Source organism: Pelobates fuscus, chromosome 5, assembly GCF_036172605.1.
Source record: "Pelobates fuscus isolate aPelFus1 chromosome 5, aPelFus1.pri, whole genome shotgun sequence".
Taxonomy (NCBI): Eukaryota; Metazoa; Chordata; class Amphibia; order Anura; family Pelobatidae; genus Pelobates; species Pelobates fuscus.
In genome coordinates this window covers 101,455,122-101,471,582 of record NC_086321.1, presented here as the reverse complement: position 1 = coordinate 101,471,582, position 16,461 = coordinate 101,455,122, and the positions used below count along the sequence as shown (strand labels likewise).

The following is a 16,461-nucleotide window of genomic DNA, read 5'->3' as shown; positions in this document are numbered from 1 at the left end:
TCCCATGCACAGCAGATGACCACAGTATTATTTAGAACCATGCTTCTGAAGCGTCTTTGTTGGGTCCTAGAATGTCTTGAGGTGTGATCTTTAAGGTGCATTTTTTTTTTATGTCAGACACAGATCATTATTTCTGTATGTTGAAGATATCCTAACAATGCCCATACGCACCTCTTGATAGTGTAAATCTGAAACGGCTTTATACCCAAATTCTGGAAGCAATAATTGAAAGAGGTAATCTTTGCCTTCAACTCTGTAAATAAAAAACAAAAAAACAAACCAAAGTGACTCAAACAGATTGAAACAAGTGAATGTAAATAATATCTTGCATGTTTGTATCGTCATGATCAGTTTTAATCAAGTGTTTTTCCCTTAAATTAGCACCACTTGGGTTGCTGCATGATCTTTAGTACATGGTATCCATATGATGCAAAATAATAATTTTTTTTCAAATCCCTTTTGTGCAGATGGGAAAGCTATCTGATTCAAAATTAGGACCAATTACCTTTGCACTAGGATTTGAATAAAGATTCATTGTATTGTTCTTTAAAGTTCCAATTATGTTATTTTTTCTCAAGAACCTGGTCGAGGAAGTCCCAGCTGACCCTGTCAAAAGCCTTCTCGGCATCGAAAGCTAATATAATAATACTGAGCTAATTTGTTGTGAATTTAATCTGTGTAAAAGGTTGAGTATGTGACGAATGTTATCAGACGTGCTCCTTCCCTTCATAAACCCCGACTAGTCACCATGAACTATACTAGGTATAACAAGGCTCAATCGGTCAGCCAGAATTTTGGAGTATATTTTTATATCAACATTTATAAGTGATATAGGTCTATAACAAGAAGTTGCAGATGGGTCTTGACAGGGTTTTAGTATCAGGACCAATGTGGCTTGTAACATCTCTCGTGGTATTGATTTATTTTTAGATATTTCAATAAAAGGTTTCCTGACCATTTCTAGTTTTTTTTTAATTGATTCTATAATCTCAGGTAATAAAAAGGGAGTATTCAACAAATCTAGTTTAGATTGCGTAATCTTTGGGAGACTTAGTCGTTCTAGAAATTCAGCTATAATTTGTGATTCTGGAGGAGTATTTTGATAATTATATAAAGATTTAGATTCTACGAATGTTTTAGCTATATCTTTTGGAATTAAAAATGTGGTACCATCTATCAAGATCTTTTTTATTATCTTACTTTTTGAATTATATTGCAATCTTTTAGTTAATAATTTACCTGTTCTATTATTGCCATGGTATAATTTTTGTTTTAATATAGTTATAGCTCTATTAATTTGTTCATATGTTTTTTTCCATATTTTAGCTCTAATCCGTGTGATCTCCATGGTACAGTTTGAATTTTTTTTGTATTTTATTTAATCTTTCCATCTTGGTAAGCTCAATTTGGAGTTCCCAAAGATCCTTTCCTCTGTTCTTTTTTAATTTTGATCCCAGTTTTATAAATAATCTTCCCGCAAAGCACTTAAAGGATCACTATAGGGTCAGGAACACAAACATGTATTCCTGACCCCATAGTGAAAACCCACCATTTAGGTGGCTTGCCCACCACCCCCCCACACACCTTATTTTCAGCTCTTCACGGGTCTGCCGACACTGGCCCCGCCCCCTTTGTGACATCAAAATGTCCAATGTTTAGCCAATCCAATTGGGAAAGCATTGGATTGGCTAAAATCAGCAAGGGGGCGGGGCCAAACACTGTTTTGGCCAATCAGCACCTCCTCATAGAGATGCATTGGATCAATGCATCTCTATGAGGAAATTTCTAATGAGGAAAATTCAGCGTCTCCATGCAGAGTCCTGAGCCAGGAAGCCCTTCCAGTGGCCATCTGAGGAGTGGCCACTTGGAGGTGTCCCTAGGGGCAATGTAAACACTGCCTTTTCTTTTAAAAGGCAGTGTTTACATGAAAATGCCTGAAGGGAGGTATTATACTAACCAGAACTTCTTCCATCTCAAGAGATATTTGATTTACATTTAAAGTAGAATTTATTAGGCTCTCATTCAGCCTCCATTTGGACCTCATCCTAAAATCCTGGTTGTTATTGAATTCTAAAAATACTGGTGCATGATCCGACCAAACGATTGACCCTATGGTTGTTTTTACTACACGATTCAAAAATTTTGATTTAACAAAAAACATGTCCAAACGAGAAGAAGATTGGTGGACATGTGAAAAAAATGTATACGTAATTCTTTTCATTAGGATGAAAGGTCCTCCAAAAATTGTATAAATAATGACTAGTTAACGTGTCTTGGAGGGCTTGGGATATAAGTTTAATCTGGGGATCATGTCTGGTGGAGTCGATTTCATTTTTATCTAGAGATGGATTCAGTATACAATTAAAATCTCCTCCTAAGATAAGATACCCCTGGGATACAGATTCAATTTCGTCAATGATATTACTAATGAACTTGGTTGGAGCTTGGTTGGGGGCATAAATATTAGCTAAAGTGTATGGAATATCGTTACTTTTTGCAATTAAAACATATCTTGACATTGTTTATCTTGCGGATGTAAACAAATGTAAGTCTAGCTGAAACTATTGTGACTACTCCTCTTCTTTTTCTCTCCCCATAAGATTAGAAATATAAATTATTGGAAAATCTTTATATCTCCATAATTTATCAGGTATGTCTATCCAGTGAGTTTCTTGAGTGAACATTATATCAGTTTTATTCTCTCTCATTAATTTATGTAAACAACCTTGTTTATGAGGGGAAGTGAGTCCCTGAACATTCAGTGTCGTTATTTTAAGTGTCATTCTCTATTATACTAATCTCCATCCCCAGCCCGTCCCGTAGTCCAAGCGAGCCAGAAGGGGGAAATAAGGGGGGAAAAAATCCATATAACATCCATTCATTCCTTGTCGCATAGTGGAAATTCTTAAGTCCACAATGCAGGTCCTGCTACAGCCGCAGGCACTGGGTTCTTATCTGTGGGTCATTCATTATGTACTTGATATTTAGAGGCTAAACAAAACAATAATAAAAAAAAAGAAGATATGTAAAGTTGATATCTGCTTTCAAAATCACAGATCCCTAAATAGTCTAGTATACTTTCAATGAGAGTTTAAATATATGTCAAAATGTTGTCAATCCCAGAGATAGTATTTTTTTCTTTCCCTTTTTCCTTCTATCCTAGGTTTTTCATTATGATAAATAATTCTTTACATCTAGAATCATTTATAGTTATTATAAATCTCCAATAAATCTCCCAAACTTCACAAGTAAATAGTTTTGTTTAGTTTTTTTTCTCATTTAGGATTTCTTAATTGTGGTTAAACATAACAAAATAAAATGTCATTGTGGTAGGATAGTCTATATTAATAAGTTGAAGATAAAATATCTTCAATATTAGTAATAGTATTCCCAATACTCACAGATCTTTTATTCGGTCAAAGTTGTCTTTCAAAAAATCCCAAGCGATATATTTTCCTAAATCTTGCTTGATCATGGCTTGGAAGACGTCTAAAGCAACATGTACATTTCCAATTTCCAAGATATTATGTAAATATCTACCAAAAAATAAATAAAGAAATTAAAATTTTGAAAATACCAACTAACACAAGCTCTCCAGCATTAGTAGTGGATATGGGGTGCAACCACCAATGAACCTCAGGTAAGACAAACCATTCAAAAATGATTTGACTACTTACAATGGGTGGGCGCCAGGGCACTCTATAATACTCTACAGTATTTTTTTTTATAATGATAATTTGAGCATTAATTAGGTTTACTTTTATATAATAGCTTTGCGCTTTAAAATTTTGGTTTTACACATGGATAGTATACCCACACTTCTATTAAAAGATCTGAAGAGAGAGATTGGAAACACACTCCCAGTTTTAATAAGATATATTTCAGATTGCAAGCTCGTTTGGGCAGGGCCCTTTTCACCTAGTGTTTCAACATGTCAATCATATTTTGTAAGAATTTAGCGTTTGTCTGGTTTACCTATTGTACAGCTGTATAAATAGTTGTCATTACTATAAAGAGTTAGGGAGAAGGTTCTACTGAACACCTCAGCTGTTGAAAACCACAACGAATTGGGATGATAATGGGGACAAGGGTTAAGATGAACATTTCTACTCTGTATACCTGGCAGTTCAGTTCCTTACCTCTGAAGTAGCCAGGGCTCTTTTGTGCAGGAAAGACTGTGGCTCAAGTATTCATTGTCAAAGTCATAGTGATCTTCGCTGATTGACTTGTTAAATATGTTCCATGCAAACTCCCACTCCCTCTCATTACCCACTGAGATGGCATAACAAGTGATGGAATTTTGAACGGAATATGGAATTCTAAAGAATGAAATAGCAAGCTTTGTTAAAAAAAAAAAAAAAAAAAAATAATAATAATGAAAAGAATATTGCAACTAGAATAAGTACAGTTCTTGACTTCTGCTCTCTCGATAATTTTATTATGACTTCCAGTTGTGGAGCCTTAATGAATCCAATTTTTTGGTTTTGCTGTGCATGAGAATACAGAGAGTCTTGTGGAGCCACAACAGCACGTACGAGAGCAACAATACTTGACATAGACAAACAGATTGCATGTCATTGTACTGTGAGTAATATTGCATTAAGTGGCTTTCCGATGAGGAAGCACAATTTTATAATGTAATGATAATGTTAAGCGGAAATGTCCAAGTAGTTAGAGAAACAACACATTCAAACAGAAAATAACTACTAGACATGCTGAATAACTAATAACGGAGTAGTAGTACCACTGGGTGTGTATGAATCCAATTTTGAAGCTCAGCAACCCATTCTTCAATGGTTATAAAATATAAAAAATTAATTCTGCAAAACCCTTTCATTAGCTGTGGCCATAGCAGAGTTGGAGAATTTTTTAAAATCTGTTACTCTAGCCTGAACTATGCAATTCACTACTAGAAAATCCTTGTGTGTACATTTAGGTAGTAAACGTATAGTCTTACTCATTGGTGCTGTTGTCCATCATTACAGAGTACATTTCACGTGCCAGGTCCAAGCAATCTTGCAGTCCAAGTGAGCAGGCAGTTTTAAAAATATTGTTGATTGTTGTACTTAAAAAAAGGAACAACACTGGTATAGAGATCAAGGGTGAAACATAAGACTCAATTAAAGGAAGTGACACAAGGTTTTGCAATTAGCCTAGCTGGTCTGCTTTTTGGAACCTTTAAAGTTATTCTTATTTTACCTTTCCATAAAAGGTATTACATACCTTTGCCAACACTTAAAAAATTTAAATCCAGGAACATGTTGGAGTGAATATATTCAGTGAAGAGTTACTAAGTCTGTCATTTTTGTTACTGGGTATAATCTACAAATACATTCATAATTATCCAGGAATTAAATAAAAAGGTAAACGAGGAAGAAAGAAATAGAATCACCACTTCGATAACATATCCCTATTCCTTATATATTGAGTGCAGATTTTTCTGTCTTGAATAACAGACAATGGAAAATTCTCAATAAGCTATTTTTTGTATTTCCTAGCACAAGTACATCCCTTATAACTGTTCAAAGTGTGCATTTTTTTTGTATATTTAGCTGCTTCCACTTTATCCAAGTCTGCAGCATCTACAATATACATAGTAGCATTAACACCCCTACAATAGGGTTCCACAATTTTTGCTGACACCCAGTATCCACTTAGATGGCAATATTCATTGACCAGATGCTAGGACATTAAAATGGCACTGTCACCGTCTGGGGAATTTGCAGAATTAAGACCCCCGACAGTGACATTGCCTCTGGGAGTCCGGTGGTTGCGGGGGAAGGTAACTTACCTGAACCTGTCCCTTGCACACCGCCTTCTTCCTCTGGCGGGTCCGCTTCAGTGCCAGGAGCTAACGTCACTGCTGTACTCTTGTGCATGTGCAAGAGTACATAATTAAGGTCTATGGAGGTCCTCCATAGATTGAGTCAATTCCCTGCAGCTGTTACTGGTGACAGCTGGGGGGATTGCTACTTCTAGATGGCAGTAACTCCACCCAGTGTCAGGTAGAGACAGGCCTAGGGAATATACATAGAAAAAGTAGTCCCTACTTTGTCTCAGTATATCTCTTAAATGGGTTGGATTTTCAGTGAAATTCCAACACAGTCAAAATGAGTATTTCATAAAGGTTCTATCTTTATGAAATACTAATTAGTTTTTGGGGGGTGAGGCTTTAAAGTGGTCTTCCCCCGCCAGTGTGAACCCCATCTCCTCCTTCCTGAACATGGACTGGAACTAGTCCTCATGGCGCCAGTGGCAGGTGTAATGAAAGAGGAATCGATTATGACCCCAGCTGCGGGGATTGGGGTGGACATGTGATGCCTCCCTCTCCCAAGTTCGCAGCTCTCCTGGGAGGAATTGTAATCACTTCATCTTGGCACAATGACCACATAGTGGCTGGTCTAGTAGCCTTTTAATGCAGGGCATTTCCTGGGACTTTTCCGGCATAAATAGGATAGCTGACAATTATGATATTAGTTTGATGAAAATTTTCCTACTAACCAGATTAGGTTAGTAAGTACCAGAAAAGATAATATGTGTTTACTATTCCTGTAATAGGTTTACTCCCACTTTTAATATACTACTCCACTGAATAGGTTTGTTCTCAGTAGCAACATATTCTTACTACAGGGAAGAGGTTATCTTTCAGTTCACCTGAATTTGTATGACTAGAAGGAAGTGTGTTATCTTTTCCCTAGCCATACCAACAGGTAGATCCCAAATGTTGTGTAACTACAACTCCCATGATGCTTTGCATGCCTTTAGAATGACAATTATCCCGGAAGCTGTTGTTTTAAAACATCTGTGGATCTACCTTTTGGACACCCATGGCCTCCAGTGTCCCTTCAACAAATGTGTAACATTCTAGCAGATCAGAGAAACAAGGACTGCCCTGTCTACATTCCAAAAAATAAATGGAAAGATGAATGAATAGTTGTGTTCTGAAAACATGACCGAGGAGCGTCTGGAGGGAACAATAGATATTGGGTCAGCCTTTATTCACCAGAATCCGAACAATCTAGAAAGGAGCATATCTACAACCGATTATATATATATATAAAATTTTATATCATCTATCCATTTCCAATCATGAAGTAATAACTGTTTTACAACTGTATTTTTTAATGTCCCATGATAAATTAGGCTCTGGGTTATCTGACTCGTGCAATGCAGTACTTACTGAATTAAATAGTCATCAGCTGTTTCATCAAAGTTACTCCGAATTAAACTTGCATAGTGCTGATATATTGGATTAATTCTTTGTAAAATATATTTCTGTAAATAAAAAAAAAGTACAAAAAAAAAAGTATTAACTGAAATTAATGATGTATATTCCATTTCTATATGCTGGAGAACAATAGCCAATTCCGTTTTTATTATTCTATTATATTTGTCATTTTATTTTTATTTCACAATTGTAGTTGTAGTCAAATAAAAAAAATGAAATGAGAGGAACTATGGAGGTACGCTTTAATAAGAACATGGTTTATTAAGGATGAGACACCTTTGGATCCAAACCTAACTTGGTTACTGTATCCATCATGTATCTATGCAATCAATAAGCTCCAGAAGTTACCACAGCAACCTGGTACCTACACTACTCTCCCAGCAGCTTCATCTTCTTTAGTGGTAACTCACAAGCATCAGTCAACCAATGGATGGAGTCATTAACATGTCTCCAAACCTCATATCCGAAAACTAGATAATATCAATAAACAGGATGATTGTAGAATACACAGTGTCAAATAAAGATGAGACAAACAGTTATAACTTTGATGGAAGACTGCTGTGAGACATTAGGAACCAATCGCAATGCTGGGTATATGCCCAGTACAGAGAGTATTTCCCAGCTCCTGTGCTTTGTGTCCAAATAATGCTACTTGTGGCTTCCTGGTAAAACTCTGGGAAGTGAACTGGTATGTATTAGTGGGGTATGTGTGCGGGAAAGGTGGACTTACAGTTGGTCAGCTTAACCAGAGAACTATAAGGTAAGTAAATGCATTTTAAACATTAAAACATACAGACAATAAGCGCTTTCAGTTCTGCCAACCAAAATACAGCACCTTTTTGTAAAATCCACTCTTTCCATACAATGATAACCACCTGTACTTTACATCATTTTAATTATTCTTCATAATTAACCCTTTAGATGCCAATAAATATTAATCCTTAAAGTTCCAATCCCCCATTTCTAATTTTAAGGACAATCTCCTGCTGATATTTAACTCTTCATAGGCCTCACTTGTCCATTTATTGTTACCTCCTGGTTAACTAGAGCTGGGACTCATAGTCTATTGGCAAACCCCTGATGCTCTATACATGTAACAAAATCTTTCCACAGTAGAAGTGTGATGATAAGGTTGGCTGTCTCAGGGACCTGGCAGATGAGGCTATGATAGCATCCTACCTGCCAGCTTTGACTCTGCTGGAATCAGGGGGGATGGCCTGATGAGGGGTCGTATCGACCTGTGCATTCACAAGGAAAGTAGGTGGGTCTGCCCATTAGAGGGGCGTGTTAGTATGGCATCAAGCACACAATGCTCAAAGACATCTGCCGTACATAGAGGTTTATGCAGAGAATGCTCCTGAAGCTCTCTGTACAGGATCCTAGTGGCCGCTGCACAGTGAGAGTGCCTCTAATAAAATATGCTCATGCTGTGCTGCCCGTGAACAGTTCCCTGGTGCCCATAATGTGGCATACCAGGGAAATAAAGTGCATACCCTGACAAAAGCAGGTCTGTAGGGAGGCATGGGATGGCAGGCTCCCCAATCCTGGCAGACTAACCAGGAACCAGGACCCAAAGAGTTCTGTATCCAGGTTAGCATGGATGGTGTGGGATATTGAATGGTCAGGCCAGGAGGGTGTGACAACCAGAGATAAAGCAGGCTGACTGGCAGACATATTCAGAGTACTGTTAAACATCTTCCAGCATGGGTTAAATAACCTGAAGTCACATCTTGTAACTGTTACTCCTATAGTCTTTGTACCCCTGACGCAAATAACAGTTCCACGTCTGAGAAGAGATGCCAAGCACGTTGTCTGCATAGACCTCATTCTGCTGCTGGGGATGGGTGCTGTGGCCTAGGACAACTCAAAAGTCATCAGAGTGACTATTAAGTCGTACTAAAAGATGTGGTCACCATAGCTGGAATATGCTCAGAATGGAGGTATGGACTGATATTTGTCTCGGTTTTCATTTTTCAATATTAAAATGTGAAAATCCTCTAGTGGGAGCAGGATATACATCCCTTTTATCTCCACCTTTCTGCATCCCCCAAAACTCTTCCCTACTTCCTTTCTATTTCACATGCTTTCTTCATTTTATTTTAAAGTGGCTTGCTACCTCCTCCCCTTCACAATAAAAATTGTATTTCACAAAATTATCACTGAAATTACAACGCAGTTATAGCATAGAGTAGGGACTACATTGTCTTATGCAAAAACTGACATAACTTCACAAAAGGTGAAAACTTTGAATGCTAATGTTATTTCCTCCAGGCAACACTTGTGACATCTGTGCAGAAAAAAAAGCATGGTCTATGGAGGATCCAGTGTTCTCACAGGTCTCATTAGTGTTGTACTCTCACACATGCGCAAGAGTACAGGACTGACATAGGCTCCTGGCAGATGAAGCTTCAGGAGCTCAAGAGGGACATCCAGGTGGTCATGGCGGTGGCCGTGAAGGACAGCTTCAGATAAATAAAATATTAATTCCCCTGCACCCTTGGGCTTCTGCACTGCAAACAGTGAAGTCAGCACTGGGTGTTTTGCAAAATAAACAAAGACTACAAAAGGTGACAGGGCTGCTTTAAGATCTATCTATACTTTGTGTTCCAAGATGCTGTTTATTGCAACATTGTTTCATATATTATACATATAGAAAATACCTGTATAGTATCAAATAATTGTTGAAAATTGTTGTTTATGCACTGTGCTGGGAAAAAAAAAAATCTGCCATCGGTTGATATGTGTAAAAGTGGCATGTATCTTGGCATAGGCACATGGTTTACAATGGCCACCTTTGATGAGACTCTCAGCGAGTTTTCCAGTCAATCAACACACTTGAGGGGCCAATTTCTGTCTCCTGTGGTCCAGTGGTACACCCTCTGGTTTTGATTGGACTAAGTTCACGTGTCTTAGGTAGGGTTTCATCTACTGACTGTATCCAAAACCAAAGATCCCTACTATGGTATGTATTCAATAAATTGTGCATATATGTCAATACAATTTGCATATATCTTGGGGAAAAGTAGAAGTAACTTTACTCTCAAATAACAGCATATACTTTTTCCAGGTATTTTTTAATATGTTTGTACTAAAAAAAAAAAAAAAAATCACATTTAAAAAGCTCGTTATAATTTTGCAGTGAAACTTTGTAACTGTGATAATAGCCATTGGGTACTGCGGTAGCAGTAGACGTGCAAGACTTAGCACCTGCTCCATTTGATAAAGAGGATGCAACAATCATTTCTATCACATTGAAATTTATATTTGGTAATTAATTATACATCTTTAGGTGTAATAGGTGCAATTATTTTTATGTTTAAACTTCAGTTACGAAAGTCAGCAACTACAAAGGAAAAAATACAATTTTTATTTTCTTTAGAGTAGACATAATTTTCAATATCGATTAAATGTTAACATTAAGCATTGCCCTTAGAGTGCAAACGTGAATTGCAAAGTAACTCATTGCCCGACAATGCATTGAACACTTCTCAGACACAAAAGTGTTAAGACATTTATTCATATAGAAGCATTTAAAAATAGTTACTTTAATTAACCGTATATTTTTGCCCAATGCCACATGCATGTACATTTAATAAAACTGGCACAGAGTATAGGATGCATTTCTACGATATATAGGTTGATATCGGTTATATCTCAGTTTAATATTTTTGGAAAAGTCTTTCAATGATTTAATGTTTTTGTATCAACTTTTGTAAAATATTTGAATACTTTCTGATAAATTGATGCTTTTTTATATACAATTTATATTTTTATAGTTTGAAAAATCATTTGATAAGTTTATCCCTTTAATAATGACATAATCATGACTGCATTGTGCAGGCAGATGTTTTACTTCTACATCTACAAGCAACACTCAAACTATTTTAACAATATAAACTGGCAAAAATGGATAACATTTGTTTTAGGTCTTGTCATTACAACATTTTGCTTTTTTAATGATTACAATTAGGGAAATATTGAACAAGTGATTCAATATTTTGAAGAACAGTAATGGTTGTTTTAGTGCCCTTTGGAGATAAATTTGCATTTGCAAGGCATGAACACTTCAAAAAAAAAAAAATCTATAAAGAGAATATACCTTTATCAGTGGAAATGTGATATAATTGATGTGTGGGTTTCGTTCGGGCATTATATGTGACAGCACTGTATCCCACACTATGATTTCATCCTCTTTCTCGAGGTACTTTGTCAAACCAAGAGCAGCATCATATTCTATGTATCCAGATCTAAAAAAGGAAAAATATAACCAGTGGTATTGAATGAAATATTAAAACCATGTATCTACCCATTACAGCTTATTGTATTTGTTCTGGTGAGTATAATCATTCCCTTTAGACTTTTTGCAGTAAACATTGTATATTGTGAGAAAATACAGTGTTTACATTACAGCCTAGTGATAACTCCACTGGCCACTCAGTTGGCTGCTAAAGTGGCTTCCTTGGGTTGTGCAGCACCGCCATTCAGTGTCTTCACCCTCTGCATGGAGATACCGAACTTTCCTCACAGAGATGCATTGATTCAATGCATCTCTATGAGGTGATGCTGATTGGCCAGGGCTGTGTTTTGCTTGTGCTGGCTCTGCCCTTGATCTGCCTCCTTGACAGTCTCAGCCAATCACATGGGAAAGCATTGTGATTGGCTCACAGAATCACTTCTGATGATGTCAGTCAAGCAGGCACAGGGGCAGAGCCAGCAGCTGCAGACTTGAATACAAGTAAGATTGTACTATGTTTTTGGGGAAAGGGCATGGCAGGGCAGGGGGCTAGATGGTGGTTTTAACACTATAGGTTCAGGAATACATGTTTGTGATCCTGACCCTATAGTGATCCTTTAAAGTGATTTTTGACATCTGGTAGAACTTTTTCTTAAACATGTCTGATTTTAAAACCAAATAAAAAACAGAACACCAGATAACTATAAATTAGTGAAACAAATGTGAACTATTGAACTTGCAGAAAGAAGTTTGTAAAGGTATTTGCTTGTTTTTTTCCCATCATTGACCAGAAATAAAATGTATTCTTTCACATAACGCAAGATGACATTATATGTTAAGATAGAATAGAATAGTTGTAAATTAACCAAACACATTTCCCTTGCGAATTTCCTATAACCGCAGTACGGCTGGAAAGAATAAACATATCTGTGTGGGGTCATTCTCTGTGTCCCACAGCCACCCTATATTTTTAAATGCTTGGGTTGATTGCCTTTCCTTTTTCTTACTATATTTGTGTTTTCATGCAGAAACATTTCAGAGATCAGTGTTTTCCTTGACATCAGAATTACTGTTCTACACCTTTTCATTATACTTAAATTCTTGTTCAAAAGCTTATAAAATGCGTATTCAGAAAAAAAGATGTTATGAGGTCAAGATGAAACACTGCACATCCAGGCTCCTACAACCAGGACCACTTAAAATCACTTAAGTGGTCATGGTGGTTGGAGTTACCCTTTAATTTTGTCTGTCATTGACATTTTAAAATCACTTCTGAGTACAGTATATATATCATATGTTATGTTTAAATAAATGTGCTCTCACAGTGCTAACAATAGTGTGCTTGGTACCTATTGCAAGAGCACAAATCATGAATTTCACCCACTGAGTATGCAGTTGAAATGTTGCTAATTGAATATTGAGTTTGAAATGTTGACATTGTTTGTAGTGTTGCAGTAATGTCTCTGTGTTCAGATAGATTTCATTACACAGATGGCACGTTAATGCAAATGTAAAGAATCATTCCACTAAAAAGGGTAAAATTAGGTTTTGTGGGAGGTTTGGGTGAGGGCTAGGTTTAGGGCCGTTTGAAGCATTAAGTATAGTCACGCTTAGATTTGCCTGGCTGAGAAATAGGAGAGTTACAATACACAGCATCATGAATTTAGGCATTCCTTAACCTTAAAGGACCACTATAGTGCCAGGAAAACAAACTCATTTTCCTGGCACTATAGTGTTAATAGGTCCCCCCTACCCTCATGGCCCCAGGCTCTGTGGGGAAGAAGGGGTTAAAGAGTTACCTTTCTCCAACGCCGGGCTCCCTCGGCGCTGGGGACTTGTCTCCCTCTTCCACTGAATGCACATGCGCAGCAAGAGCCGCGTGCACATTCAGTCAGTCCATAGGAAAGCATTCACAATCCTTTCCTATGGACGCTGGTGTCTTCTCACTATGAAAATCACAGTGAGAAGCGCGGAAGCGCCTCTAGCGGCTGTCAATAAGACAGCCACTAGAAGCTGGATTAAACCATATGTAAACATAGCAGTTTCTCTGAAACTGCTATGTTTACAGCAGGCAGAGTTAATCCTAGAGGGACCTGGCACCCAGACCACTTCATTAAGCTGAACTGGTCTGGGTGCCTATAATGGTCCTTTAAGTGTAACTAAATCTGCATCATGTGGCACACTTCTTCACCCTATGTAATTATACAGCTGGGTATAGCTATTCCTGTTCTAATCAATCTATTCATCATATGATTGTACAGCTCAATAGTATGAGATGGGTGTTGATAGCATTCTCTCCATATTCTTATCAGTGAATTACTCTCAAACAGGGTTTATTTGTTCTTAAGGGGAATGTCTAGGTTCCATGTATTTATACAGTAAAAAATATGCATTTATTAATATTTGCACTTATAAGCTTTTCAAAACCCCTTCATAAAAGTCTTCCTGATCTGAGCAGCAAAACTTGCTGTTTTTCACCTTGAGAAAGGCAGCCAGTAAGTGCCGGAACGCTGGGGTATTGGTGGCTCATGTTTCTGTCCTGTTAGGCTTGTGAAAGTTGGGTAATTACTTTGTATTACGTATCTTGCCTTTTTTGCTTTGTCCATTTATTTTCTTTGTATTGACAATGTTATTTGTTTGATTAAATGATTTCTGTATTTAACTCGTGGTTGTTATAGTGTGCATTCTGATCCTTTGTATATAATAATATATATGTATCATTAATATTTACACAAATATATATTATAAGCATAATTTGTATAAGTATTGTTCTTACAATTTATACCCAAATAATATAATATATATGCATTAAAATACATGTAGTATTTCTGTGGTTATAGGTGTATGGGTTTAGTAAATAGCTCCATAATTTGATATCTTTAAATATGGCAATCCCACATAAGGATAGTAAATTAGCCAGCTATCTACTAAGCTGCTGAATTATCAAAATTAAGAAAATTGCTTCTATTCATTTAGATTTTTCACCTGTTAAATAGATACCGCCCTAAATGGTACCCTGATGTAGAATTGCCATATTTCAGGGGTGGGCAATCTGTGGCCCTCCAGATGTTTTGGACTACATCTCCCTTGATGCTTTGCTAGCATTATGGCCCTAAGAGCATTATGGGAGATGTAGTCCAAAACATCTGGAGGGCCACAGATTTCTCATCCCCTGCCATATTTAAATATGACAAATTAAGGAGCTGTTTAGCAGATAGCTCCTTATCTGGCTGCCATTTTGACTGCAAATGGGTGTTGCCAAATACATTCATAGAAGGGTAGATTTCTCTTTAAATCAACAGTTTTATGAATTGGTAGGCACACAGTTAACCCCTAAGCACTTTAGGAAGCTGACGTGTTTTAGGGGCCCTTCAAGTTGCAGGAAGAATTTTCAATGCTAAGTTTTGTATATATGCGTGCTATACTGACGCAATGCATTATAGGGCTGGTATAAACATTTTATTCCCAGTCCGGCCTTGGTGCCACGAGGAGCAGGCCAATGGCCTGTCACAGGGGGCCTAGGAGGTTGACAACTAGCCACCTTAGGGCATCTCCTGAAGTGGGTACTTATTTACCAAGGCAGAGTAGGCACCATCTTACCTGGACAGCAGGTGCATACTCTGCCAAAATATACTGGAGGGAGAGAGGAGACAGGTAGCAGGTGACTGTGAGGGATCACCGATATACTTCTAATTCCTAACTGCTCCCTCGCGCGCCCCCTGTGGTGATCCTGGAAGCCGGAATAGGAGGCCACTCCAGCTTTGACATCACTAAACATCGTGAGGGAGAAGTGAGCTACTGGAAAATTACAGGACCCACACAATCTCTCCCAAAGGTAGGTAGGCTTGAAATCGCCAAAAAAAATATAAAGACACGAGGGGGCCGGCAAAGTCGAGGACTGTCCTGGGCGGCAAGAGCTCTAGCTACTTCACTGGTCAGCAATATTCAGAGTTAATTTCAAATTTAGGGTAAAAATAGCTGAATAGGAAACATTATCTTTTAGAGATGCTTCCAGTTTGGCTATGTGGTCCTTAAATTTATATGTGTGTATATTTATTATAGTATTATAAATATATAATATAAATTATAAATATTAGATATTCTATTATAAATGGTATATCAAAACTAAGTATATATGTTTACCTATTTATAAATATTTATTTGACTATACCAGTTGTATGCCTTCTTGAATTAAGCCATTTAACATGAAACTTGCAATGCAGGTTATATACAAAGACACCTCTGAGGTTAAATTAACACTCCACTGGGATCTTGTTCTACAAACTGCTCTTTCATTAAGCAAGATGTATATTTCAGAGGACATCCTACAGGTCATAAATCCTTTCATATTTAGCTGAATAGTGCCATAGACATAAAGATGAAAAAGGTATTTGGACGAAGATCAATATGGTTTTCTGAAATGTGTGAAGAAGCATCTTGGATCTATGTTAATGCATACAATGTATACGTGCTTTATGGTTCGTTTTCATTCAAAACTGTAAAAAAAAAAAAAAAGAGGTGTATGGCACTACACCCTAATAAGACATTCCTGAATACTGACCACAAATGTGTGAAATAGGATCCAGGATCAGGATTTATATTCCAAACATTCAGAATGCCCAAAACACCAATGTATAGAAATCAAATACTATGTACTAGACACAGGTATAGGAAAAAATTATAAAAAGAAATGGGGAAAATCTCCTGGAGAAATCCCTCTTGAGTACAAAGTGGTAAATTGGCTGATATAATAAAGTACAACCTATATCAATTAACGAGGAAGTGGATACTTTATTTTGATGGATAGGTTTAAAAATATCTGAAAGGTAAACTGCCAGGCTTTATTTCCCTTGCCTAAAATGTGTTACCAAAGGCAGTACCCTCTGTCACGAAGGAAAGATAATTGATTGATTGAAATAATGATATTAGTGGTCAATTATAGCTTAACATCTTTCAATTTTCAAAGATTAATGTATTAATCAATTTCAGACAAGCCTTC

General features: G+C 37.0%; 1 protein-coding gene across 1 annotated transcript in view; it reads right to left on the bottom strand.

Annotated features, from left to right (window-relative positions):
• Nucleotides 1–16,461, bottom strand: part of LVRN (laeverin) — a 164,685-nt gene that overhangs the window by 24,589 nt on the left and 123,635 nt on the right. The window contains exons 14-19 of the mRNA XM_063454109.1: nt 11,328–11,475; nt 7,181–7,275; nt 4,958–5,065; nt 4,140–4,319; nt 3,402–3,536; nt 172–253 (exon numbers count right to left, since the gene is read on the bottom strand). Coding sequence (XP_063310179.1) covers nt 172–253; nt 3,402–3,536; nt 4,140–4,319; nt 4,958–5,065; nt 7,181–7,275; nt 11,328–11,475 — 748 coding nt within the window. The remainder of the gene's footprint in view (nt 1–171; nt 254–3,401; nt 3,537–4,139; nt 4,320–4,957; nt 5,066–7,180; nt 7,276–11,327; nt 11,476–16,461) is intronic.